Source organism: Carcharodon carcharias, chromosome 19 (genome assembly GCF_017639515.1).
Source record: "Carcharodon carcharias isolate sCarCar2 chromosome 19, sCarCar2.pri, whole genome shotgun sequence".
Taxonomy (NCBI): Eukaryota; Metazoa; Chordata; class Chondrichthyes; order Lamniformes; family Lamnidae; genus Carcharodon; species Carcharodon carcharias.
In genome coordinates, this window is record NC_054485.1 from 70,927,339 (window position 1) to 70,955,292 (window position 27,954).

The 27,954-nt window shown below is 45.1% G+C and overlaps 1 protein-coding gene across 2 annotated transcripts; it reads left to right on the forward strand.

Annotated features, from left to right (window-relative positions):
• The first annotated feature begins 2,987 nt into the window (after positions 1–2,987).
• LOC121291433 (zinc finger protein 271-like) lies at positions 2,988–27,954 on the forward strand. Of its 2 annotated transcripts, XR_005946002.1 has the most exons (3): positions 3,006–3,025; positions 12,536–12,616; positions 27,803–27,954. XR_005946002.1 is itself a non-coding variant. In XM_041212597.1 (2 exons), the coding sequence occupies exon 2, from the start codon at positions 6,191–6,193 to the stop codon at positions 7,124–7,126; it is 936 nt and encodes a 311-aa protein (XP_041068531.1). In that variant the 5' UTR covers positions 2,988–3,025; positions 5,738–6,190; the 3' UTR covers positions 7,127–10,556. The 2 variants fall into 2 exon arrangements, 1 of the variants encoding a protein (XP_041068531.1); XM_041212597.1 differs by lacking the exons at positions 12,536–12,616; positions 27,803–27,954 and adding an exon at positions 5,738–10,556 and having other exon boundaries at positions 2,988–3,025.

Below are 27,954 nucleotides of genomic sequence, written 5' to 3' on the forward strand. Positions count from 1 at the left end.
ATTTTCACATGGTCCATCACTGACACTTCCCTTCCTTTCCTTGACCTCTCAGTCTCAATCTCCAGTGATAGACTATCTACCAATATTCATTACAAGCCCACCGACTCCCATAGCTACCTCGACTGCAGCTTCTCACACCCTGCTTCCTGTAAGGACTCCATCCCATTCTCTCAGTTCTTTGCCTCCGTCATATCTGTTCTAATGATGCCACTTTCCAAAGCAGTTCTTCTGACATGTCTTCCTTCTTCCTTAACCAAGGTTTTCCACCCCTGGTGGTTGACAGGGCCCTTAACCCTGTCCGGCCCATCTCCCGTGCATCCGCCCTCACACCTTCCTCTTCCTCCCAGAACCATGATAGGGTCTCCCATGTCCTCACTTTTCACCCCACTAGCCTCCGCATTCAAAGGATCATCCTCCGCCAATTCCAGCATGGTGTCACAACTGAACACACCTTCTATTCATCAGCGCCCCCCCCCACCCCGGCGGCATTCCGTAGGGACCATTCCTCCGGCACACCCTGGTCCACTCCTCCATCACCCCCTACACCTCAACCTCCTCCCACGGCACCTTCCCACGCAACCGCAGAAGGTGCAACACCTGCCCCTTTACTTCCCCTCTCCTCACCGTCTAAGGGCCCCAACACTCCTTTCAAGTGAAGCAGCATTTCACTTGCACTTCCCTCAATTTGGTCTACTGCATTCGCTGCTCCTAATGCGGTCTTCTCAACATTGGAGAGACCAAACACAGACTGGGTGACCGCTTTGCGGAAAATCTTTGGTCTGTCCGCAAACATGACCCAGACCTTCCTCTCACTTGCCATTTCAACACTCCACCCTGCTCTCATGCCCACATGTCCGTCCTTGGCCTGCTGCAATGTTCCATTGAAGCTCAACGCAAACTGGAGGAACAGCACCTCATCTTCCGACAAGGCACTTTACAGTCTTCTGGACTGAATATTGAGTTCAACAATTTTAGATCATGAGCTCTCTCCTCCATCCTCACCCCCTTTTTGATCCCCTTTTTTCTAATAACTATTACTTTTTTTATATTTTTTTTTCTTTTCCCACCTAGTTCTATTATTATTTTTAAAATTTATTTCCATCCATTGTTTTATCTCCAACTTTCAGCCTATTTCAATCCCTTCCCCCCACCCCACCCCCTCTAGGGCTATCTGTACCTTGCTCGTTCTGCTTTCTACCCTTAATGTCCCCATTAGCACATTCCTCAGCTAATATCACCACCGTAAACACCCCTTTGTCCTTCTGTCTATGACATATTTGGCAATCTCTCCTTTGCCTCCACCTATCACTGGCCCTGTATCCTGCTCCACCTGTCCCACCGCCCCCCCCACCCACCCAAACAGCTAATATTTCACCACATTTCTATTTCTCTTCAATTTTGATGAATAGTCATACGGACTCGAATCGTTAACTGCATTCCTCTCCACAGATGCTGTCAGATCTGCTGAGTTTTTCTAGCTATTTTTGTGTTTGTTTCAGATTTCCAGCATCCACAGTATTTTGCTTTTAACATAATATTTCTGTTGTATTACATTCAGTTTCAAAGGGGTTAAGTCCCAAGGCTGTATCCAGAAAGCTTTTCCCCCTGTAAACTGGCAGCCTGAGAGTTTGACTCGATTTAAAGTGGTAACTAGTTAGAGCTACAGCTGTCAGTGTTGTCTTTGTGATTGGGTTCCTGAAGTTGTGAAAGGTGGTAAAGTCCCTGGTGTCAGGAGAAATGAAGCTGATGGAGAAAGTGGGTAGACTCCAGGAGTGTGGAACAACCTACAGACTCGGTACTGATAGAGGATCCCCACATCAAGCAAAAACCTAATATTCTAAATCCAACTAACTCAAACAGCCACACTGCAGAACAACCTGGTATTCCTCAGACAAAAACAGAATTACCTGGAAAAACTCAGCAGGTCTGGCAGCATCGGCGGAGAAGAAAAGAGTTGATGTTTCGAGTCCTCATGACCCTTCAACAGAACTGGTATTCCTCAGTGTTACTGGTCAGCAGTGCACCCTCCCACCACTAGATGCACTGTGTCTGGAGGACTCTTCCCTTCACCCCCCGATTTGTCTGGGTCTTGCTCCTGAACACAGCATGCGATGACATGAAGGTCAGTAATACAGGAGCATCTGAGTGTGTAAGGCAGGTGAGTATTGATTGTGATCCGGGTGTGACTGACCCGGGTTAGTTGGTATTGTTCATGATTCTCTCTCTTTAGATTTCCCTCTCTCCTTTAAATCTTCTGTTATCACCCCTCTCCTCACAAAACCGTCTCCCTCCATTCTCACAAACTACCGTCCCATCTCCAACCTCCCTTTCCTCTCCAAAGTCCTTGAATGTGTTGACGTCTCCCAAATCCTGAAATGGAAGGTCTAGAAAGAGGTGCAGGGTGAGGGGTAGAGCAAGGGGTCAGGCACAAAATGTGATAGCAGGCGAGGGGGCAAGAGGCCAACAGAGAGGTCTGGCGAGGAGTGAGAGTCACCTGATAAGTTGCTCCCCCAGTCACAGAGTCAATCTTTTCACGCCTGACCTCAGTTTGCTCTACTGTGCCCCTTCTTTCCTGTCTATGTACTGATCCCACCACTGCACGTCATCGCTGCCTTGGATGCTGTGGGCCTTCCTCTTCTGATCTGCTGTCAAACGCATCTGAGGCTACACATCCCACACTGAAGTCGTCAGTTTGAAAGCCTCCGAGGATGAAGAATGCTATTCCCACACTAGAAATCTCTGTCAAATGTTTACCAGGGGAACTGAGACAGCAGCTGCAATAAATGAGGTTTTATTCAGATGGGACAATGACAAGTTTAAATTCCCACCTGATCTGCTGCTCAAAGTTGCCTTTGTTTCACTGGTCAGTTTCCCAAGCTTCTGGAAACTCATGTTGCTCCAGAAATATTTCGATTGGCTTTGAGAGACGTCAATCAGAGAGCCCACCCACTCTGCCCAATCTCTCCTCTTCCTCTTCCACAGCTGGTTCACTTCCTGCAGGGACTGAAAACCAAGTGAAGAGATGGTGAGTGAAGGAACAGAATTTATAATAATTACATCACATAATATCCGCACTAATGTTCAGGCAGTCTGACTATCCTGTGGGGAATCAGGTATGGAAATGCCCCTTATGCTGTGTGAGAAGATCCAGCTGAGAGAGCTGTTTACTGGGTGCTTTGTGCTGAACTGTTTGACTGGAGCTGTGTGTTGGATATTGAGTGTGTTTATTGAAAGCATTTCCCTTCTGATTTACAGGCTGAGTTTTGTTGAAGGGTCATTACTGAATATGAGAAGGTGAGGTGTAATTATCTGGCAGGTGCAGAGTGTCTGAGGATTCTTACTGATTTCCTATTGTTGAGTCCTGTGTGTGTGTTGGGAGCTGGTTATTATCCTGTGGACTGTGATTGGTCAGTTCTGTCTGTGTGTTGTGATCTGGATGTTTCCCGTCTCTTCAAATAAATCCAAGACCTCCCCACCACCTTTCACCCCCCCACCCACCCCCATCTCTGTAACCTCCTCAGAAAAGAAAGAAAAGACTTGCATTTACATGGAGCCTTTCACAACCACCAGATGTCCCAAAGGTCTTTACAGCCAATGAAGTACTTTTGAAGTGTGGTCACAGTTGTAATGTAGGAAACGTGGCAGCCAATGTGAGCATAGCAAGCTCCCAAACTTTGTTAACACACATGCAAAGCACCTTGGGACATTGAAATATGTTAAATGTGCTATATAAATGCAAGTTTTCTTGTCTATTGTCCTGTAAAAAGTCAGAAATTGGCCAAGCATTCAGTGGGAGCAGTATGATTTCTCCTCATGGTTCACTATCCTACTGCCCCTTGCTATGGTTTGTCTACCAGTGAAGGAGCAGACTCATTGTAAAGGGACTTCGGGTTATAACTTATAACTAGCAGCAGAGCAGGGTAGGAATGGCTGCACACTAGTTCAAACTCAGTGTGTCGAGGAGCACTGAAGGATGCACCTTCGGGCTTCAGTCCCCCTCCCTGCATGGGTGGGGGGGTGGTGTTGAGGGTAGTTCCTGATCTCAGCCCAGATAGAGAGGAGGCAGTGGACAGAGAGGCAAGTGGCAGAAAGGCTGCCACTGCTGCTCTTGACATGTCCATCTACTGGTTTGATGATCATCATAGATTAAGGGATGTGCCGGGCTGTGAGATTGTGGTGGACTACAATCCTGCTGCTGCTGATGGCTCACTGCACCTCATGGACACCCAGTTTTGGGATCTGCCATTAGTCTACCTCCCTAGTGATGATTTAACACGATGAAGTACTCATTCATCAGTTGGGAGAGGATAGGTCATTTTTCGTGAACTTGTTTGACTTAAAGCCATGGGACTGCATCCTGCCAGTGGGATGGGACATACCCAGGGATGGTGACGGAGGAGTCTGGGATGTTTCCAGATTGATACAATTCAGTGAGTATCACTGCTACTTGACCAGTCTGTGGGGCAGCTCTCCTCACTTGGGTACTTGTCCTCAGACCTTGGTAAGAGAGAGTTTGCAGATTTCACTGGGCTGAGATCATCTTAATCTTATTCTGACACAATGCCAGGATTGTCCAGATCTATCTGATTTTCTTCTTATTATTGGACTTTGTAGTGATTTTTTATCATTTGTTTGCTTGGCCACTTCAGAGGGCAGTTAAGAGTCAACCATGTTGTGTGGGACTGGAGTTACATGTAGACCAGACCAGGCAGTTGTAGCAAGTTCCCTTTCCTGAAGGACAAATTTTGGGTTTTTAGGACAACCTGAAAGTTTTCTTGTTTGTTTTAAAGTTTTATTTCACTAATTCAGAGCACAGCATAGAGTAGCTGAGGTTGTTTTTTATTTGTTCATGGAATGTGGGCATCACTGGCTAGGGCCACATTTATTGCCCACCCCTAATTGCATTTGAAGGGTCAAGCACATTGCTGTGGATCTGGAGTCACACGTAGGCAGATTTCCTTCCATAAACGACATGAGTGAACCAGATGGATTTTTACGACAGTAGTTTCATGGTCATCAAGATGTTTATTGAATTCAAATTCCACCATCTGCCGTGGTTATTCGAACCCGGACCCTCAGAACATTACCCTAGGCCTCTGGATTACAAGTCCAGCAACAATACAACTATGTCACCACCTTCCCTTACTATGCCGCTGCCTCCCCTTAGCATAGATACCTTTCAGGGGAAACAAGATAAGCACCATGAGGGGGAAAGGAACAGAAGGATACACTGGTCGGCTGAGATGAAGAGAGGTGAGAGGTGGCTCATGTGAAGCACAAACACCAGCATGGACCAGTTGGGCCGAATGACTTGTTTCTGCACTGTAATTCTATGTATGTAACTTTCTGTGGTTGGATTTGAATTCTCAATCTCTGGATTGTTAATCCAACGTCATAGCAATTTGGCTGCCATACCTGGAGATACAGTTATTGAAATGTCTTATAATGTCTTCTTTAAAGGTTTTACCTGACGACCTTGGCCTTTCCCAAAAGCCTGGGCGGAGGACAGAAAGTAGCCACATTATCTGCTCCTGGTCACTATCCAGTGTCCCTGCTGGAAACAGAGGGTGTGTGACAGTTAAGTGAGGAAATAGAAAGGACTTGCATCTGATCCCCCACACAGGGGAATAGCAGACTGGTACTCACTGTGGAACAGTCTCTAACTGAGGAGTCAGCCCCTTCAGCAAAGGAGGAGAGGGAGTTGGATGAAATCATGTTTCCTTTTCCTTTTTTACAGAAGGATTGCACCGTACTACACCAGAGAATACAGACAGGATAGACACCGCAGGTAGATCCTGACCGTCATCCAGGGAACAGCTGCACAACTGTGGGAAGACATCCAGTCCCTTCGCAGCGTTGCTTAACACAGAGAAGGTTGGACAGTGAAACCATCATCTAGAAATCGGTCGGATCTGGGGAGCTTTGACATATCATCAGATCTGGAACTGGTCAGTGGTGTGGAACCTTCCATCAGAACCAACACTTCTGAAGGTTCGGCTGTGGATGATCAGTCAGGGTGAGGCTGGTGAGTGGGCTGCAATTGTGGTGAGAGATTCAATCATTCATCAAGCCTCATGAACAGCTGACTCATTCCTACCGGTGAGACGCTGTTCAAGTGTGAGGTGTGTGTGGACATCTTCACAGGCTCATATGGTGTCTGCACACGCTAGGTGTATCTTTGAACAGCCACATGGAAGAGAAACCATTGAAGAATGAGATGTGTGACGAAGACTTCACCCAGTTATCGAAACTCATGAGACACCAATGCACCAACACTGGGGAGAACATGTTCAGTTGTGAGGTGTGTGACAAACCAATCACAGAGTCAGCATATCTCCTGGTCCATCAGAGAATCCACACAGGGGAGACACCCTTCAATTGTGGGATTTGCAATAAAGCTTTTCCAACATCTACGAGACTCCTGATACACCAGAGGATTCACACAGGGGAGAAACACTTCAGTTGTGATGTTTGTGAGAAGGCTTTCACCCACTCCTCTGATCTGCTGAGGCACCAGAGGATTCACACAGGGGAGAGGCCATTCACGTGTGATGTGTGTGACAAGTCATTCTCACAGTTAGGGAACCTTCGTACCCACCAACGCATTCACACAGGGGAGAAACCATTCACGTGCGATGTTTGTGATAAAGCTTTTGTGTCGTCCTCGACCCTACTGATACACCAGAGGATTCACACAGGGGAGAAACCCTTCAGGTGTGAGGTTTGTGACAAGGCTTTCACCCGTTCCTCTGTTCTCCTGAGACACCAGAGAATTCACACTGGGGAGAAACCATTCCGGTGTGAGGTCTGTGAGATGGCTTTCACCCGCTCCTCTGAGCTACTGATGCACCAGAGGATTCACACGGGTGAGAAACCCTTCACATGTGAAGTGTGTGACAAATCATTCTCAAGGTCATCGGATCTCTGCGCACACAAACGTATTCACACAGGGGAGAAACCCTTCAAGTGTGAGATGTGCAACAAAGCCTTCACATGGTCATCGCCGCTTGTGAAACACCGACGCATCCACACTGGGGAGAAACCATTCAAGTGTGAGGTGTGCAACAAATCGTTCTCGCAGTCATCATACCTCCTGATCCATCAGAGGGTCCACACAGGGGAGTAACTGTCAAGTGTGAAGTTTGTGATAAACGTATTGTAAAGTCTTCGACCCTGCTGGTTCACCAGAGAATTCACAAGTGGCAAACTCCGTGATGTTTGTGACCAGGCTTTCACCCAATCCTCTGATTGAAGCCCCATGGATTCACACAGGGGAGAAACCATTCAGGTGTAAGGTACGTGATAAGGCTTTCGCACAGTCAGTGTATCTCCTGGTCCATCAACACACAGACACACAGGGGAGAAACCCCATCAGTGTGATGTATGTAATAAAATTTGGACTACAGATGTTCAACAAGGTGACTCATCACCATCTTCTCAAAGACAGTTTGGGATGAGCAACATATGCTGGCCTTGCCAGTGACACTCAGATCCAATTAAAATGAAAGAGTTAGAAGAAAAGTAAAAACAAAGACAACACAAGTCCCTCATGTATGGAGCAGTTGTCATTACCACACTCCTAAACTGCTGTGAAACCCGGACTGTGTATGAGCGGCACTTAAGAGCATTAGGGAGAATCCATCAGCAATGTCTCTGCTGAATCCTGCGGACTCAATGGGAGGAGCTTCGAACAAATGCCAGCGTCCTTCTTGAAGCCAGGTCCACAAGCGCTTCAGAAAATGTCCTGCAGAAACAGCTTCGATAGACTGGCCACTGTGTGCGGATGGCCAAAAACAGTCTGTCCCACCAGGTCAACATTCCAGGGGAGGACAAAGTAAACACTTCAAAGACACTCTGAAACTCTCAATGAAGCAGGCAGATTTGACCTCAACGATTGGGAGGAGCTTGCTGCCAATCATTCAGAATGGGGTTACTTCAAGCTGCATCTCACTTTGAGTCCAAACTCCATAATGAGGAGGCAGAGCAGTGGCAGAGAAGGAAGGAAAAGAATCCAGATCCCACTACTCTGTGCTTCGGATCCCACAATCCCATGCTCCGTATCCCACTATCCCGTGGGACATTCTGCCCCATGTGCACAGAGAGCTGTGGGTCGAGAATCAGCCTTATCATTCACATAAAGGGCCATGGCAGAAACCATGCTGAGTAGACGTCATCCTCAAAGCAAGGGAGAGCTGATGAGGAAGACAGGATGACTGAAAGTTTGGTCAAAGAGGTGGGATTTAAGTCAGAAGAGAGAGATAAATATGCAGAGGTTTAAAGAGGGAATTCAGGCTCCATGCTCATGAAGACACAACCGTCAAGGGTGAAGGGAAGGAAGTGGGGCGGATGTACTAAAGGCCAGAATTGGAGGAATGCAGAGATCTTGGAGGGAGACGGGGCTAGAGGTGACAAAGATAGGGAGGGGTGAGTACTATGGAACATTTTGCACTTGAGCATGAGAATTTTAAATTGGAGGCGCTGGGAGACTGGGAACCAGTGTAGGTCAGCGAGCACAAGGGTGATAGGTGTGTGAGTTAGGATAGAGACCACAGAGTTTTAGCTGACCTGAAGTTTATGGAAGGTGGAAATGGGAACCTGGACAGGAAAGCATTGGAATGGTCTAGTCTAGTCTAGAAGCAACAACACATGGATGAGGGTTTCAACAGCAGATGGACTAATGCGAGGTGGGGGTGTTGGAAATGGGCGATGTTACAGAGGGAAATGGATAATCTTTGTGATGGAGAGGGTATGGGGTCGGAAGCTCAGTTGGACGTTGAAGAGGATGACACTGACCAATTGTTGTTGGAGATGAGAGTGGAGAGGGCAATGGAGAGGAATTTAATGAATGTAGGAACTGGAGTAATCCCTTGAGCCAGTTAACCCATTCCATCAGATCATGGCTGATCTGTACCTTACCTGCCTGGGGTCTGTAACCCTTAATCCCCTTGTCTAACAATAAACCTATCAATCTCAGGTTTGAAATTTTCAATTGACCCTCAGCCTGAACAGATTTTTGTGGAGAGAGAGTTCCAGATTTCCAGTCCCCTTTTTGTGAAGAAGTGTTTGCTGACATCACCCCTGAACAGCCCAGCTGGAATTTTAATGTTTTGCCCCCTTGTTCTGGACTCTCCCACCATAGGAATAGTTTCTCTCTAACTACTCGATCAACTCGTTTAGTCATCTTAAACACCTCAATTAGATTACCCCTTAGTTTTCTACATTCAAGGGAATGCAAGCTCAGTTTGTGCAACCTGTCCTCGGAATTTAACCCTTTTAGCCCCAGGAACGTTCCGGTGAATCTACGCTGCACTCCCTCCAAAGCCAAAATATCCTTCCTGAGGTGCGGAGTCCAGAGCTGAACACAGTCCTCCAGATATGGTCTAAACAGAGCTCTGTACAGCTGGAATGTAAGTTCCACTAGGACACAGTTGGTTTTGGAGAGATGTTGTGGGTTATCTTTTCTCTTCAGGATGGTCCTGGAATAATGAGCAGTTTTGGCAGAGGAAAGCAGGACCACAAGAGCTTGATGTGGTCCAGTCAGATCTGGTGATGGATGGCTAAACCAGTTGTGTACCAGATATGCTCAAATCTTCACCCCTTGGAGTAGAGAAGCAGGGAGATCAACCAGAAAGCAAAAGGGTAAAGGTGATTTTGGGAACATGGGTGTAGAAGGTGGATATGAGGGAGCGGTTAAACCAGATTCATGGCTACAGAAGCATTGTGGTGAATGGAGGGTCAAAGGGCAGAGAGTTGGGAATTAGTAAGCGCTGTCCAACTCACCTGGGGGAAGAATGTCTTCCAGGAATGGAAACTGATTGATCCATGGACCCATGTGACCACTGGATCTCCGTAACCATTGGTGGGTTTGTATGTTGGAAACGAACTCCATCCTGTGTCACTAAAGGTCGGTGTCATTTCTGACCATCAGAATTGGGAGCCAGACTAAAACACAGGGATTTTAAAGAAACTTCTGTCTGTAGTACTCTGAGAGAGTTTCCCCTGATGTGAGTGCGTGTGTGTTAGTAAAGTGAGCCAACTTTCAGGAATGGGTATGGGGTAGAATCAGATCCTGCTTTAGTTGGTGATGTAAATTATAGACAGATCCTCTTCAGGTGACAGCTGTTTGACTAAAATGTTGGGGAATGTTTGTGCTCTCCTGTCTAGGAGGACGACTATCCTGAGTATGGTGAGGGAGTGGGGGTGAGTCTCTACAGACCGGAGTTCCCTCAGCCTATCATACCTCAATGTAATAACAGTGTGATATGTTCACCTTACACTCTTCCAAGATTCATTTCACATTGAGCAACAGATTTTGAGTCATTTTCAAATGCTTTGTTATTTTGGTTGTTTTAATGTTTGATGTAAGCTGAATATTGTGTTGTTATTTGTCTGCTGTTTAATCAATCTTTTGGATAGATTTGAAACTCACAATAAATTCATCTTTTTTTAAACTTAACCCAAACCACCTGATTTGTCAGCATGGTGTGTTCCTATTCACTGAAACACTCGGGAACCTACAGTAAGAATCCTGTACACAATCTATTGGTCAAGGTCACTGTGGCTGGTATACTTTCTCCATCAATGGGTTTATAATTTCCAGTTCACAGGAAGCATAACGTCTCCCTGACGAAGAGAGAGTTGTATTTATATATCAACTTTCACAAACTTGGCAGTAGCCACTATTGTAATTTAGGAAACTAGCAGCTAATTTGTGCACAGCAAGCTCCCACAAACATCTGTGTGATGATGACCAGATAATCTGTTTTTGTAATGTTGATTACGGGGTCCATATTGACCAGGACATCAGGGATAACTCCCTTGCTCTTCTACAACACAATGTCATGAGATCTTTTCCATTCACCTGAGAGGAAAGATGGGCCCTTGGTTTAACTCATCTGAACGATGGTACCTCTTACAGTGCAGCACTCCCTCAGTACTGCACTGGAATGGCTGCCTCAGTGCTCAAGCCTCTAGAGTGAACCCATAACCTTCTGACTCAGTGCTAACTAAGTCACAACTGATAAAAACTTATCATATTCCTGTTGTATTAGATTCAGTTTCTAAAGGGTTAAGTCCCAAGGCTGTATACAGAATGCTCTTCCCCCTGTAAAGTGGCAGCCTGAAAGTTTGATTTGATTTAAAGTGGTAACTAGTTAGAGCTGCAGGTGTCAGTGTCGTCTTTATGTCTGGGTTCCTGAAGCTGTGAAAGGAGGTAAAGTCCCTGTGTCAGCTGGAATGGACGTTTTAAGGGATTGTCTTCGATCAGTACTGTTGATTAACCATTCTGCTTTCATTCACTCATGAAAGTTCTATTGTTTAGGCACAGTTCTAACAGTCTGTCAGGAATAAAACTTGAGGAATAACCCACTCTTCCCAGGAAACTCAGTGTTAATTTAGTGAGGTTTTTGAGCTTGCTTTCAAATCCCTCCATGGCCTCTCCCCTCCCTATCTCTGTAATCTCTTCCAACGTCTCTGTCCTGCACTGGAGTGTCAGCCACGATTGGTCCTGGAGTGGGACTTGAACCCACAAACCTTTGACTCAGGGAGCAAGGTTGTGAGTTGAAGTCCAATTCCAGATGGATTTTTTTTTATATTCGTTCATGCGGTGTGAGCATCACCGGCTGGGCCAGCATTTATTGCCCATCCCTAATTGCCCTTGAGAAGGTGGTGGTCAGCTTCCTTCTTGAACTGCTGCAGTCCATGTGGTGTAGGTACACCCACAGTGCTGTTAGGGAGGAAGTTCCAGGATTTTGGCCCAGTGACAGTGAAGGAACAGCGATATAGTTCCAAGTCAGGATGGTGAGTGATTTGGAGGAGAACTTCTAGGTGGTAGCGTTCCCATCTGTCTGCTGCCCTTGTCTTTCTTGATGGTGGTTGTCATGGGTTTGGAACATGCTGTCGAAGGAGCATTGGTGAGTTCCTGCAGTGCATCTTATAGCTGGTACACGCTGCTGCTATTGTGTGTTAGAGGTGGAGGGGGTGAATGTTTGTGGATGGTGTGCCAATCAAGCAGGGCTGCTTTGTCTTGGAAGGTGTCCAGCTTCTTCAGTGTTGTAGGAGCGGCACTCTTCCAGACAAGTGGGCAGTATTCCATCACACTCCTGACCTGCGCCTTGTAGATGGTGGACAGGCTTTGGGGAGTTAGGAGGTGAGTTACTTGATTATTCCGTGAACATACATTAAAGTTGTCAGGGCCATACGAATAATTCTTGAGGTCCTGGACTCTCATTAGAAACATTGCTCCAAAATCCACTGTGGTTTATTAAAATGAGTGAAGAAATTATCCTGTCGATGTTTACACACTGCACTGATGATGATCACAATGTACCACCCTTAAATAAAACTGCTTCAATTGGTCTCGTATAATTTTTTAAAAAATGTTTGCTTTCGTAAAACTCCTTGACAAATATGTAACAGCTTCAGGTTCTGCAATAGGTCATGGACAAGAGTTTACACAAGTTTGTGTGGGTTTCACTCTGACTGAAATTGACCGTATCAGGATGTCAAGTTTAAACTGAACTTTTGTGATCTTTAGCTCTGGTTTATGAAACATCACCCAGGAAGCTGGTGCCAACCACAGAAATGACCACGGCCCCAGATGGGAATAATGAGAGTGGTGAGTTTCTGCCGATTGCGCCTGTTTGAGGCGGCTCTTCAAATTACACTCAGAGTTTTTGGGCATTCAGACACCAACAGTCAGTCATGTTCATGACTCCAGTCTACATGTTGTGGTCAGCAATTATTTCAGCAAACTACAGCCCACAGATAATAGTTTATTTCAGTTGTGTCACATAACCAGGAGAAATAGTTAAAAATGCTCAGTAATATTGTAAGGAGTTTCTGCTTTATGTTTTCATTTATGATAGAGATTTCAAATAGTTAACTTTCTCTGTAACCCTGTTACCCTTAAAATACTGGAGGAAGAGAGATAGGAAAGATAGAGAGAGAGATAGAGAGGATTGAGGAGTTGGTGATTAGGGACAAGGTCCATCCCTTCCTTCCGAGGCTGATGCTACCATTTGATGCAATACACATTGAGGAGGAGATGTTGTTTATTGATGCCTGTGTCTCTCTGAGGCAGCTCACAGAGGGAAGCTAGTGGGATGTTGAAGAATTGTTTCAGGTACTGGCTACACCTGGGGGTGGATCACAGTATTCCCCAGAGAGAGAGTAAACGGTCACAATCATCCTGGTGTACTGCACACTGAACAATATCATTCTCAAACAAGGCCTAGACTGGGACAGTCCAGGAGAGGAACTGGGAGACACGAACAGACCAGGACGTCCCGGGAGAGGAACCAGACCAGGTGAATGTTGAGTCTCAGAAATTGGTGCTGAGAGGAGCTGAACCTCCACATGAGGCAACCCCAGGATAGGGCAGGGCTGTCGGGACATGGGGCATATACTCACACAATGAGTCTCACCTCATGCCCGACTGGGCTGTCCTCCTAGATGGAGTCTAACAAAACCAGGACACTGATTCAGAGATTCAGAATCTGGGGCTAAATGGAGAGAAGATGTTCCCACTTGTGTGGGGGAATCTAAAACTAGGGCCCAGAAATATAAGATGGTCAATAATAAATCCAATGAGGGATTCAGGAGAAACTTCTTTCCTGAGAGAATGATTAGAATGGGAACTTGCTACCACAGGGAATGGCTGAGGCAAATAGTTTCGATGTATTTGATGGAAAGCCAGGTGAGTCCATGAGGGAGAAAGGAATAAATCTGCTGATAGGGTGAGATAAAATAGGTAGGGAGTAAGTTCATGTGAAACATAAGCACTAGTAGAAAGCAGATGGGCCGAATGGTCTGTTTCTGTGTTTGAAAAACTAGAATCAAATGAAAAATGCTGGAAATACTCAGTAGGTCAGGCAGCATCTGAGGAGAGAAACAGTTAATATTTCAACTCGAGATGACCTTTCATCAGAAACTAAGTTAGATGTTAGGTGGCTCTTCCTTTTAACAGAGAAAACCCCCCACTCTCACCAGCATTGGTACACCCCCCACCACAGCCACACTCTCACCAGCACCATTTCTCCTCTCTCACCATGCCTTCCCTCTCTTTCACAGCCTCTGCCTCCCAATCCTCTTTGTCAATTCTACTCACAGCAGCATTGCCCCCACCACATCTCCTCGCTGGGTTGTATGGTCGATTTTATTTCCCCAATCTCCGCGTCATAGTCACTCCCAAAGCACAGAGTAATTCCCAAGTCACAGTGTTACTAGTTGAGCAAAGACTGAATCCAGAGCACAGAGACACTCCCAAAATCACTCCCTGAATCTGAGTTTCACTCCCTGAATCTGAGTTTCACTCCCTGAGGCAGACTGTTAATCCTCAAGTCAGATTTATTCCTAGAGACACAGTAACTCCCAAAGTACTGGATCAATCTCCTCCCTCACTCTCTTCTCTGTTCTTCTCTCCTGTGTGCCCCTCCTTCCTATGACCCCTCTCTCCAATGCCCCCCTCTCCTGTGCCTGTGCTGATCCCACCACTGCACATCATCGCTGCCTTGGATGCTGTGGGTCTTCCTCTTCTGATCTGCTGTCAAACACATCCATAGAACCATAGAACACCACAGCACAGAAAACAGGCCATTCGGCCCTTCTAGTCTGTGCCGAAATATTATTCCACTAGTCCCATTGACCTGCACCTAATCTATAACCCTCCAGACCTCTCCCATCCATGTATCCAATTTATTCTTAAAACTTAAGAGTGAGCCCGCATTTACCACGTCAGATGGTAGCTCGTTCCATACTCTCACCACTCTCTGAGGTGAAGAAGCTCCCCCTAATGTTCCCCCTAAACCTTTCCCCTTTCACCCTAAAGCCATGTCCTCTTGTGTTTATTTCTCCTAATCTAAGTGGAAAGAGCCTACTTGCATTTACTCTGTCTATACCCCACATAATTTTGTAAACTTCTATCATATCTCCCCTCATTCTTCTACACTCCAAGCAATAAAGTCCTAACCTGTTTAATCTTTCCCTGTAACTCAACTCCTTAAGACCCGGCAACATCCTAGTAAATCTTCTCTGCACTCTCTCAATCTTACTGATATCCTTCCTGTAGTTAGGCGACAGAACTGCACGCAATACTCCAAAGTTGGCCTCACCAATGTCTTCCACAACCTCACCATAACATCCCAACTCCTGTACTCAATACTTTGATTTATGAAGGCCAGTATGCCAAAAGCTTTCTTTCCAACCTTGTCTACCCGTGACGCCACTTTCAGGGAACTACGTATCTGAACTCCCAGATCCCTTTGTTCCTCCGCACTCCTCAGTACCCTACCATTTACTGTGTATGTCCTACCTTGGTTTGACCTTCCAAAATGTAACACCTCACACTTTTCCGTATAAATTCCATTTACCATTTTCTGGCCCATTTTTCCAGTTGGTCCAAATCTCTCTGCAAGCTTTGAAAGCCTTCCTCGCTGTCCACAACGCCTCCAATCTTAGTGTCATCAGCAAACTTGCTGATCCAATTCACCACATTATCATCCAAATCATTGATATAGACAAAAAACAACAATGGTTCCAGCACAGATCCCTGAGGCACACCCCTAGTCACAGACCTCCAGTCTGAGAAGCAATCATTCACTACCACTCTCTGTCTTCTCCCACACAGCCAATTTCGAATCCAGTTTACAACCTCTCCATGGATACCAAGTGTCTGAACCTTCTGAACTAACCTCCCATGTGGGACCTTGTCAAAGGCCTTACTAAAGTCCATGTAGACAACATCCACAGCCTTTCCTTCATCTAATTTCTTGGTAACCTCCTTGAAAAACTCTACAAGGTTCATTAAACACGACCTACCACGCACAAAGCCATGCTGACTATCCTTAATCAGCCCTTGGCTGTCCAAATAATTATATATCCAATCTCTCAGAACACCTTCCAATAATTTACCTACTACTGACGTCAGGCTCACTGGCCTGTAATTACCCGGTTTACTTTTGGAGCCTTTTTTAAACAACGGAACAACATGAGCTACCCTCCAATCCTTCGGCACCTCACCCGTGGCTAAGGACATTTAAAATATTTCTGCCAGGGCCCCTGCAATTTCTACATTAGTCTCCCTCAAGGTCCGAGGGAATATCATGTCAGGCCCGGGGGATTTATCTACCTTTATTTGCTGTAAGGCAGCAAGCACCTCCACCTCTTTAATCTCTATATGTTCCATGAAACTACTGCTTGTTTCCCTTCCTTCCTTATACACTGTGCCAATTTCCTGAGTAAATACTGATTCTAAAAAACTGTTTAAGATCTCCCCCATCTCGTGAGGCTCCACACATAGACGACTACTCTGATCTTCAAGGGGACCAATTGTGTCTCTTACTATCCTTTTACTCTTAATATACTTGTAGAAACCCTTCAGGTTTATCTTCACATTATCTGCCAAAGCAACCTCATGTCTGCTTTCTGTCTTCCTGATTTCCTTTTTTAGTATTTTCTTACATTTTCTATACTCTACAAGTACCTCATTTGCTTCTTGTTGCCTATACCTGCTATACACTTCTCTCTTCTTCTTAACCAGATCGTCAATATCCCTTGAAAACCAAGGTTCCCTATGCCTGTTAACTTTGCCTTTAATCCTGACAAGAACATGCAAACTCTGCACTCTCAAAATTTCACCTTTGAATGCCTTCCACTTACTGAACACATCCTTGCCAGAAAATAACTTATGCCAATCCACTCTTCCTAGATTCTTTCTCATTTCCAAAACATTGGCCTTTCTCCAATTTAGAATCTCAACTCGAGGACTAGACCTATCCTTATCCATAATTAGCTTAAAACTAATGACATTGTGGTCACTGGACCCAAAATGTTCACCTACACATACTTCTGTCACCTGATCTGTCTGGTTCCCTAATAGGAGATCAAGTATTGCATCCTCTCTCGTTGGTACCTCTATATATAGATTTAGAAAACTTTCCTGAACACATTTGACAAACTCCAAGCTATCCAGCCCTTTTACAATATGGGAATCCCAGTCAATATGTGGAAAGTTAAAATCTCCTACTATCACAATTTTCTGTTTCTTACATCGGTCTGCTATCTCTCTACAGATTTGCTCCTCCAATTCTCTCTGACTATTGGGCGGTCTATAATACAACCCTATTAGTGAGGTCACACCTTTCCCATTCCTCAGCTCCACCCATATGGCCTCTGTAGACGAGCCCTCTGGGCTGTCCTGCTTAGGCACAGCTGTGATATTTTCCCTGACTAGTAATTTCACTCCTCCCCCTTTCATTCCTCCCCCTCTATCACGTCTGAAACAACGGAACCCCGGAACATTGAGCTGCCAGTCCTGCCCCACCTGCAACCAAGTCTCACTAATAGCAATAATGTCGTAATCCCACGTGCCAATCCACGCCCTAAGCTCATCTGCCTTTCCGACAATACTCCTTGCTTTGAAATAGATGCACCTGAGAACATTTCTATCACGTACGGACCCTTGATTTATATCTATACATGCGTACCTCGCTTGACCTTTATCCTCCTCCATCTCACTATCTGCTGTAACACTCTGGTTCCCCTCCCCCTGCAAATCTAGTTTAAACACCCCGGAGCAGCACTAGCAAACCCACCCGCAAGGATGTTAGTCCCCCTCCAGTTCAGCTGCAAACTGTCCCATCGGAACAGGTCCCACCTTCCCTGGAACAGAGCCCAATTGTCAAGAAACATGAAGCCCTCCCTCCTGCACCATCTCCTTAGCCACGTATTTAGCTGCATTATCCTCCTATTTCTAGCCTCACTACCACGTGGCACGGGTAGCACTCCTGAGATCGTAACCCTGGAGGTCCTGTCCTTCAACTTAGCACCTAACTCCCTAAACTCTCTTTGCAGGACATCCTCCTCCCTCCTATACACGTCATTGGTCCCTACATGGACGACGACATCTGGCTGCTCACCCACCCTCCTGAGAATACGATCCGAGATATCGCAGACCCTGGCACCAGGGAGGCAACAGACCATCTGGGATTCTCAATCTCTCCCACAGAACCTCCTATCTGTCCCCCTAACTATCGAATCCCCTATCACTACTGCTCCGAGGCTACATATTCCACATTGATGTCAGTTTGAAAGCCACCGAGGATGAAGAATGCTATTCCCACACTAGAAGTCTCTGTCAAACGTTTACCAGAGGAACTGAGACAGTAGCTGCAATAAGTGAGGTTTTTTTCAGATGGGACAATGACAAGTTTAAATCCCCACCTGATCTGCTGCTCAAAGTCGCTTCCATTTCACTGGTCAGTTTCCCAAACTTCAGGAAACTGGTTGCTCCAGAAATATTTGGATTGGCTGTGAGAGATGTCAATCAGAGAGCCCACCCACTCTGCCCATTCTCTCTTCCTCTTCCACAGCTGGTTCACTTCCTGTAGGGACTGAAAACCAAGTGAGGAGTTGGTGAGTGAAGGAGCAGAATTTATAATAATTACATCACATAATATCCACACTAAAGTTCAGGCAGTCTGACTATCCTGTGGGGAATCAGGTGTGGAAATGCCCCTTATGCTGTGTGAGAAGATCCAGCTGAGAGAGCTGTTTACATCCACCTCTGTAACCTCCTCAGAAAATGGAAAAAAGACCTACATCTTTTGATGATCTGCTTCTATCACTGCTTGTTTGTCCCTACAACCACACCAACCCCCTCCACCTCTCTGTCTCTCTATCTCTCCACCCCCCACACACACACCTTAAACCAGCTTATATTTCAGCTCTTTCCTGGACTCGAACTCAAGTTCTGTCGAAGGGTCATGAGGACTCGAAACGTCAACTCTTTTCTTCTCCGCCGATGCTGCCAGACCTGCTGAGTTTTTCCAGGTAATTCTGTTTTTGTTCTGCATTTATAGAGCCTTTCACAACCACCAGATGTCCCAAAGCTCTTTACAGCAAATAAAGTACTTTTGAAGTGTGGTCACTGTTGTAATGTGGGAAACATGGTAGCCAGTGTGCACACAGCAAGATCCCATAAACAGCACTGTGATAATGACCAGATAATCTGTTTTTTAGTGACGTTGATTGAGGGATTAATGTTGGCCAGGACACCTGTTCTTCAAAATAGTGCCATGGGATCTTTTACACCCAACATAGAGAGAGCAGCAGGGGCCTCATTTGAGATCTCCTCGGAAAGAGCAGCACTGCTACACTCCTTTTGTGCTCTAATATTCTATGATTCTATGAAGGGTTCTTGGTTACCATCCCTGGCTCTCACTGTCATTTCCCTATATTGGTCAGGAATAGGGACACTGCATAGGAAGAGGTACAAGCTCCAATCACAGGAGAGACCAGCAATGTTCTGCCTCAGCTCATCTGCTGCTGAAACCCTCATCCAGACCTTTGTAGGTTCCAGACTCAACTATTCTAAAGCTCTCCTGGCTGCTCTCACATCTTGCACTGTAAACTTGAACTCCTCCAAAATTCTGCAGCCCATGTCCGAACTGACACCAAGACCCATTCCCCGATCACCCCTGTGCTCACTGATCGACATTGTCTCCTGGTCACGTAGCAATTCAATTTTAAAATTCTCATCCTTGTTTTCAAATCCCTCCATGGCCTTGCCCCCTCTCTATCTCTGTAATCTTCATTGTAATTCAGCTGCCAGACCTGGAGACATGTTTATTGAAATGTCTTTTAATTATTTCTTTAAAGATTTTACCTGAAGGCCTTGGATTTTCCCAAAAGCCTGGGCTTGGATTTGATAGTGTTGCCCAGTGCTGTGACTGATAGCTGAATTTGGGATGTGCAGTCTGAGCGAATGCAGTGTATCTAATTTCCCAGGATGAACCAGAACCCTTCAATCAGCTACACTGAAGCTATATTTTCTTTAGCTTCTAGCACTTCCTTTCCAGTGTGTTTTCTTTAAATAATTTTGGAAAACAAGGGGATAAATTTCAAAATCTGTATTGAAGTAGCATTTCTCCTGAGTGTTTTTTGTATGAAACACAAAATTTCAGGGCAAAACTGGTCATCACCAGCACGACTCGAGCTCATAGTGAATTGATAGCCCATTTTACACTCCGCCCGAATGTCTTTTCCATTGTCCTCACGGTGCCTGGGAAGATGGGGGCTGGGTGGAGGAAAGAAAGTAGCTACGTTGTCTGCTCCTGGTCACTATCCAGTGTCCCTGCTGGAAACAGAGGGTGTGTGACAGTCAAGTCAGGAAAAAGGAAGGACTTGCATCTGACCCCCCCTTCACAGGGGAATAGCAGCCTGGCACTCACTGTGGAACAGTCTCTAACTGAGGAGTCAGCCCCTTCAGCAAAGGAGGAGAGCGAATTGGAGGAAATCATGTTTCTTTTTCCTGTTTTACAGAAGGATTACACCGTATTACACCAGAGAATACAGAGAGGATAGACACCACAGATAGATCCTGACCATCACCCAAAGAACAACTGCACAACTGTGGGAAGATATCCAATCCCTTGACAGCATTGCTAAACACAGAGAAGGTTGGGCAGTGAAACCATCATCTGGAAATCGGTCGGATCAGGGAGCTTTGACGTGTCATCAGATCTGAAACTGGTCAGTGATGTGGAACCTTCCATCAGAACCAACCTTTCTGAAAGTTCGGCTATGGGTGATCGGTCAGGGTAGGGCTGGGAAGAAATGTGAGTGGCTCCAAGTGTGGGGAGAGCTTCAATCATTCAGCAAGCCTGCACAGGCTCATACAATCTCCTCGCACACAAGGTGCGTCTGCTGTACAACTGTTAACACAAAGGCAGCTACATGGAAGAGAAACCATTCAAGTGAGGGGTGCGACCGAGCCTTCCCAAAATCTTCAAAATTCATGCAACATTGACATATTCACGCAGGGGAGAAACCATTTACGTGCGAAGTGTGTGACAAATCATTCCCATGGTTAACAGATCTCCATGAACACCAGCTCATTCACATAGGGGCAGAAGGGGTCAAGTGTGAGGATTGTAACAAAGTCTTCACAAAGTTAAGGAGCCTCCAGCTACATCAGACAATCAGACACAGGAGAGAAACATTTCAATTGTTGAGTTTAGTGATAAAACTTTTGCGAGATCATCAACCCTCTCGATACACCAGAGATTCACACAGGGGGAGAGACCTTTCAAGTGTGAATTTTATGAGATGCCTTTCTCCCAAACCGATCATCTCTTGAGGCACCAGAGGATTCACACGGGAGAAACCCTTCAAGTGTGAGGTGTGTGATCAAGCCTTCACACAGTCATCGATGCTGGTAAAACATCGATGCAGTCACACTGGAGAGAGGCTATTCAAGTATGAGATGTGTGACAAATCATTCTGACACTCATCGTCCCTCCGTGCTCACCAACACATTCACACTGGGGAGAAATCGTTCAAGTGTGAGGTTTGTGACAAGAGTTTTGCAGAATCATGGGACCTGCTGAAACATTTGCCAGTTCACAATGGGGAAAAGCTTTTCACGTGCGAGGTGTGTGCAAATCGTTCTCAGCCTCTTCGTCCCTCTGTACACACCAACAGATTCACACAGGAGAGAAACCTTTCCCATGCGAGGCGTGTGACAAATCATGCTCGAGTTCATCGGATCTCCTGTTCCATCAGAGGATCCACCTGAGGTTCCATCAGAGGAGAGTGAGTCTTCTATTGTGAGCTTAGCATGGGGAAAGCAGTGCTCTAACTGCAAGAAGCTGAACCAAGTTGCACACATGCACTTCATCAGATCAAAGAAGAAATTGTAAATGATGTTCTTGGAACAACCAATGAAGTTCAAAGGCTGAATTCAGCACAGACTGTCTCAAAGACTGAGTTTGAAAATTCACCTGTGAATAAGAATGAAGAATCTTCTTTTGCAGGTGGAACTTTGGACTATAAATATTGTAAGAAGAAAAACTTTCCGAAAACATCCCAAAAAGCAATATTTTACATCTTAAACTGGACATGGAATTGAGCAGAGAGCTGATGAACTTATGAAGTTGATTGGACAATGGGAGGATGATTATTGTGTGTATTGCATGTGGTCAGATAATTGTTAAGATACACAACATATTGTAAAGTGTAATATTCTACATGATATAAATGAAAACACATCACTTGGTGACACATTTTCATTTTCTTTTGGTGGGGAGTGTTGTGAATTGTTCATGTATTGGAATATTGTTTTTAGTTTTAGGATATAACTTTTAGGTTGTAGGTTTTAAAGGTCAGAATAGAGAAAGTTCTAAAACAGCAGGTGGGCTTACTTAGCTGGAGAGCTGATATCTGCACTCCTTGCAGTAATGACTATCCAGAGAGATTGTTTTGTTTTGGGAGCTAGAGTTAAATGAGTTTAAAAGCATTCAGTGAACTCTGAAAGGCTGTAAAACCCATTCACTTTATCAGGGTCAGAGAATAAATTTTAAATAAGGGAGAGTTAATTTAAAAGTCAGTTTGAGGACAGCCCAGAACAGGCTATGTTGTCATGGAGATGGGTAGAACTGAAGAAGGCTCTCTGGTTTTAATTTATTTAGGTATTTGCTGGGAGAGGCTTTTCGTTGCAGTTTGGACCTCATGTGGTTTGCAACTCATGGAGAAGTTAGCCAAAATAAATGACAGTTAGACAGAGCTGCACTGTAAGCACAGTAAAAGCCTAAGATCATCGTTGACCACGTGGAAGTTGAGTGAGACTTATTCTCAGTTTGAATTTTGTGAGGAACAGAAACTGGAAGATGAAGGTTAACGGCTCCTCAGGGCTGGAGAGACACTCAGGCTGTGATTTTCGGACAGGGGATTGGAAATTCCTGCTGCAAGTCAATGGACTCTTTGCTGGTTTGCCAAATTTTCCAGCTGACCTGCGATGAGCCCTGCCACGGGTAGGAAATCATGGCCTTGAGTTGGGAATAGGAGAATCCAGTTGTCATGGTTGATGTAGGCACCAACAATATAATTAGGACCAGGGAAGAGGTTCTGCTGAGGGAGTAAGAGCAGCTCGGGACTAAATTAAAAATCAGAACCACAAAGGTAATAATCTCTGGGTTATTACCTGACACAAAAGCAAATTGGAAGAGGAAAGACCCACAGCATTCAAGGCAGCGATGAAGGGATCAGCGCATGCACAGGAGAGAGAGAAGGGCACAGGGGAAAGAGGGGAACAGGAGAGAGGGAGATGGGAGAGAGAAGGGGCAGGAGAGAGAAGGATCACAGGAGAGAGAGAGACCACTGGAAAGAATGATACAGGAGGGAGGAGAGAGGAGGTTGACCCAGTGCTCGGAGAGTGATTCTGCAACTGTGGGACTAGCTTGGGAATGATCCCGCCCTTCTTACCAGACCCCTCACCTCTTGCATGATCCTTCACCCCTCACCAAACATCTTTGTCAGCCTCTCTACCTTTGCTTGATGCCATCTCTCTTTCCTAACCCCATGCTCAGTCCTACACTTTTTGCCTGACCCCTCATTCTGTCCCTGACCCCCTGTCCTTTTCCCAACCCCAGTCAGTTGCACAGAGCCCACAAGGTCTCAGTCTTCGAGTCGAGGCAGCAGCTTCTCTGTCCAGAAACAGACGACAGTGAGAGATGGTGAGTCCTAGTCTCAGAGCCCATTGGATCTCCATTTCTCAAGCAGGGATACTCACTAAACACAGTGCTTGACACACAGCACAGGGGGCAGCAGGGAGATTCACTGAGCACAGTGCCTGGCACACAGTGCAGGGGGCAACAGGGAGACTAATTGAGCACAGTCGCTGGTACACAGCACAGGGGGCAGCAGTGAGAAGAGCTGGTCTGGGGCACGGAGGCAGAGCGAGGAGTCTGGAGAGAAGCAGATTATTTAATTCCTGTTTCTGACACCTCTACTTTCCCCTCTTTGTCAAAGGGTAGAGTTGGTTTCACATTTTGAATACAGGAAGCCCTCAGACTTTTTTTTTGTTCCTGAAAACCGCGTTTTAAGTTGAAACGTCGTAACTCTCAATGATTTTCCCATAAGAACAATGCTATAAATGGGGGATTGGTTCCTGAACCAAGGAGTCTTACCCTATTTTCACCAAAATAACCCAGAATTTTGTACTCAATCATAGATGAGCAATATAGCAACATTAATGTATTTTTGTAAATATTTGTAAATATTATTTTTGTAAATAGTACTTATATTGTAAATAGCAATTATATTGACACAAGTCCATTTTAAACTCATCATAAAGGAATGAACTAAGCAGAAATAGCCTGCTCCCACTTTCTCCCCATATCCTTTGATCCCTTTCACCCCAAGAGCTATATCTAACTCCTTCTTGAAAACATACTATGTTTTGGCCTCAACTACTTTCTGTGGTAGTGAATTCCACAGGCTCACCACTCACTGGATGAAGAAATTTCTCATCTCAGTCCTAAATGGTCTACCCCGTATCCTCAGACTGTGACCGCTGGTTCCCGACTCCCACCATTGGAAACATCCTTCCTGCATCTACCCTGTCTAGTGCTGTTAGAATTTTATAGGTTTCTATGAGATCCCCCCTCATTCTTCTGAACTCCAGCGAATATAATCCTAACTGACTCAATCTCTCTTCACATGTCAGTACCGCCATCCCAGGAATCAGTCTGGTAAACCTTCGCTGCACTCCCTCTGTAGCAAGAACATCCTTCCTCAGATAAGGAGACCAAAACTGCACACAATGTTCCAGGTGTGGTCTCAGCAAAGCCCTGTATAATTGCAGCAAGGCATCTGTTCCTGTACTCAAATCCTCTCGCTATGAGGGCCAACAAACCATTTGCCTTCTTTGCCGCCTGCTGCACCTGCATGCTTCCCTTCAGCGACTGGTGTACGAGGACATCCAGGTCTAGTTGCACTTTCCTCTCTCAATTTATAGCCATTCAGATAATAATCTGCCTTCCTGTTTTTGCTATCAAAGTGGATAACCTCACATTTATCCACATTACACTGCATCTGCCATGCATTTGCCCACTCACTCAGCTTGTCTAAATCATACTGAAGCATCTCTGCATCCTCCTCACAGCTCACCCTCCCATCCAGCTTTGTCTCATCTGCAAATTTGGAGATATTACATTTAGTTCCCTCATCTAAATCATTAAGTTATATTGTGAATAGCTGGGGTCCCAGCAATGATCCCCAATAGTCACTGCCTGCCATTCGTTTATTCCAACTCTTTGTTTCCTGTCTGCCAACCAATTTTCCATCCATCTCAATTCTCTACCCCCAATCCCATGCGCTTTAATTGTACATGTTAATCTATTATGTGGGACTTTGTGGAAAGCCTTCTGGAAGTCCAAATAAACCACATCCACTGGTTCCCCCTCATCAACTCTACTAATTACATTCTCGAAAAATTCCAGTAGATTTGTGAAGCATGATTTATGTGACACGACGGAAATAAGCTATTGTCTATGGGCCTGTAGTTTGCTGAAATAATTGCTGACCACAGCACGTAGACTGGAGCCATGAACATGACTGACTGTTGGTGCCCGAACACTGAAAAACCCTGAGTGTAACTTGAAGAGCCGCCTCAAACAGCCACAATCGGCAGAAACTCACCACTCTCATTATTCCCATCTGGTGCCGTGGTCATTTCTGTGGCTGATTCCAGCTTCCTGGGTGATGTTTAATAACCCAGAGTTAAAGATCACAAAAGTTCAAATTATATTTGATGTAAGTGGCATTTAAATTTCCTGATACGGTCAATTTTAGCCAGATTGCACTGATAAAAATTAGTGTAAACTCTCGGCCACAAACTCTATGCTTCTGGTTCCTACATATTTTCCGAAGCAAATACTTAAAAACAATGTGTCTGACCAATTGAATTATTAATGTGGCCCTGACAACAACTTTATTCCATGTTCATGTAATAATCTATCTAGCATCGAATTTGAACGCACAACCTTGCTCGCCAAGTCAGAGGGTTGTGTGTACAAGTCCCACTCCAGGATTTGAGCACAAAAATTCATGGCTGACGTTCCAGTGCAGTACTGAGGGGTGGAAGAGATTACAGAGATAGGGAGGGGAGAGGCCACTGGAGGGATTTGAAAACAAGCTTAAAAATCTCACTGAAACTAACACTGAGCTTTCCTGGGAAGAGTGGGTTATTCCTGGAGTTTTATTCCTGACAGACTGTTAGAACTGTGCCTAAACAATAGAACTTACATGAGTGAATGAAAGCAGAATGGTTAATCAGCAGTACTGATTGAAGACAATCCCTTAAGATGTCCATTCCAGCTGACACAGGGACTTCACCACCTTTCACAGCTTCAGGAACCCAGACACAAAGACACATTGACACCTGCAACCCTAACTAGTTACCATTTTAAATCAAATCAAACTTTCAGGCTGCCAGTTTACAGGGGGAAAAGCATTCTGTACACAGCCTTGGGATGTAATCCCTAAGAAACTGAATCTAATGCAACAGGAAAATTATAAGCTACTGTCAGCCATGTCTTAGTTAGCACACTCATCTCTGAGTCAGAAGATTGTGGATTCAACACTGAGGCTGACATTCCAGTGCAGTACTGAGGGAGTGCTGCACTGTCAGAGCTACCATCTTTCAGATCAGTTAAACCAGGACTCCATCTGGCTCCTCAGGTGAATCTAAAAGATCCCATGACACTAAGTTATTGGAGACCAGATGAGTTACTGTGATATCCTGGCCAATAAGGATCCCACAATCAATGTCACCAAAAACAGATTATATGGTCAATATCCCATTGCTGTTTGTGGGAGCTTACTGTGCACACACTATTGTAATGTAAAAAATGTGGCAGCCAGTGAATACACATCAAAAAGCACTTCATTGGCAGTAAGGTGCTTTCAGGTGTCTTGAATTTGAGAAAGTTGATATTCTTTCTCAGGGAAACATTGTTTTCTGTGAACTAGAAATGATAAACTATAAATGATAGAGAAAGCATACCAGCCCACAGTGACACTGACCAATATATTGTGTACAGGACTCTTACTGTAGGCTCCTGAATGTTTCAGTTAAGAGTAACACACCATGCTGACAAATCAGGTAGTTTGAGTGAAGCTAACTAAAAAAAATGATTTATTGTGAGTTATAAATCTATACAGAAGATTGATAAAACAGCAGACAACAATGCAATATTCAGCTCACACCAAATTTTTAAATCAATCAACATAGCAAAACATTTGAAAATGATTCAAGATCTTTCCCAGAGCATGAAATGAATCTTGGAAGAGTGTAAGGTGAACATTTCACACCGTTATTACATTGAGGTCTGATGGCTGAGGAAACTCAGGTCTGTAGACACTCACACCCACTCCTTCACCATACTCAAGATAGTAGTCCTCCCAGACAGGAGAGTACAAACATTCCCATAGTATTAGTCAAACACACGTCACCTGAAGAGGATCTATCTATAATTCACATCAACTAAAGCGGGGTCTGATTCTACCTCATACCCACTCCTGAGAGCTGGCTCACTTTACAAACACACACACTCACTTCAGGGGAAACTTTCTCAGAATGTGTTTACTTCAAATCCCTGTGGTTTAATCCAGCTCCCAATTCCGATGGTCAGAAATGACACCAAACTTTAGTGGCACAGGATGGAGTTCGTTTCCATCATATAAACACATGCAGAATTGATGAGACCGAGAGAGGTTTGCAAATCTGACGCAGAGTGCACAACAACACTGCAGTCATCTGCAAACTGTAGATCATGTGTCTCTATGGTGGTCAGTTAGTTTTGGCACAGGGGTGACCAAGGTAAATGAGTTTCCCATCGAGATGGTATTTAATACAGAGAACAGTTGATCTTTGATGAGGTGAATAGTCACTGTCAGGTAGATTGTAAATAGAATGGGGGCTATCACACAGCCTTACTTGACACTATTCTGGATTCTGTTTCAGATCTCCCACTCGAGCCAGTTGCAGTCATATCGTCATGAAGCAATTGCAAGATTGTAATGAAGATTTTTGGACATCCAAATCATTGGAGCACAATCCACAGAGCCTCACAAGTTACTAAGTCAACTGCTTTGGTCACCTCAATGATGTAATAA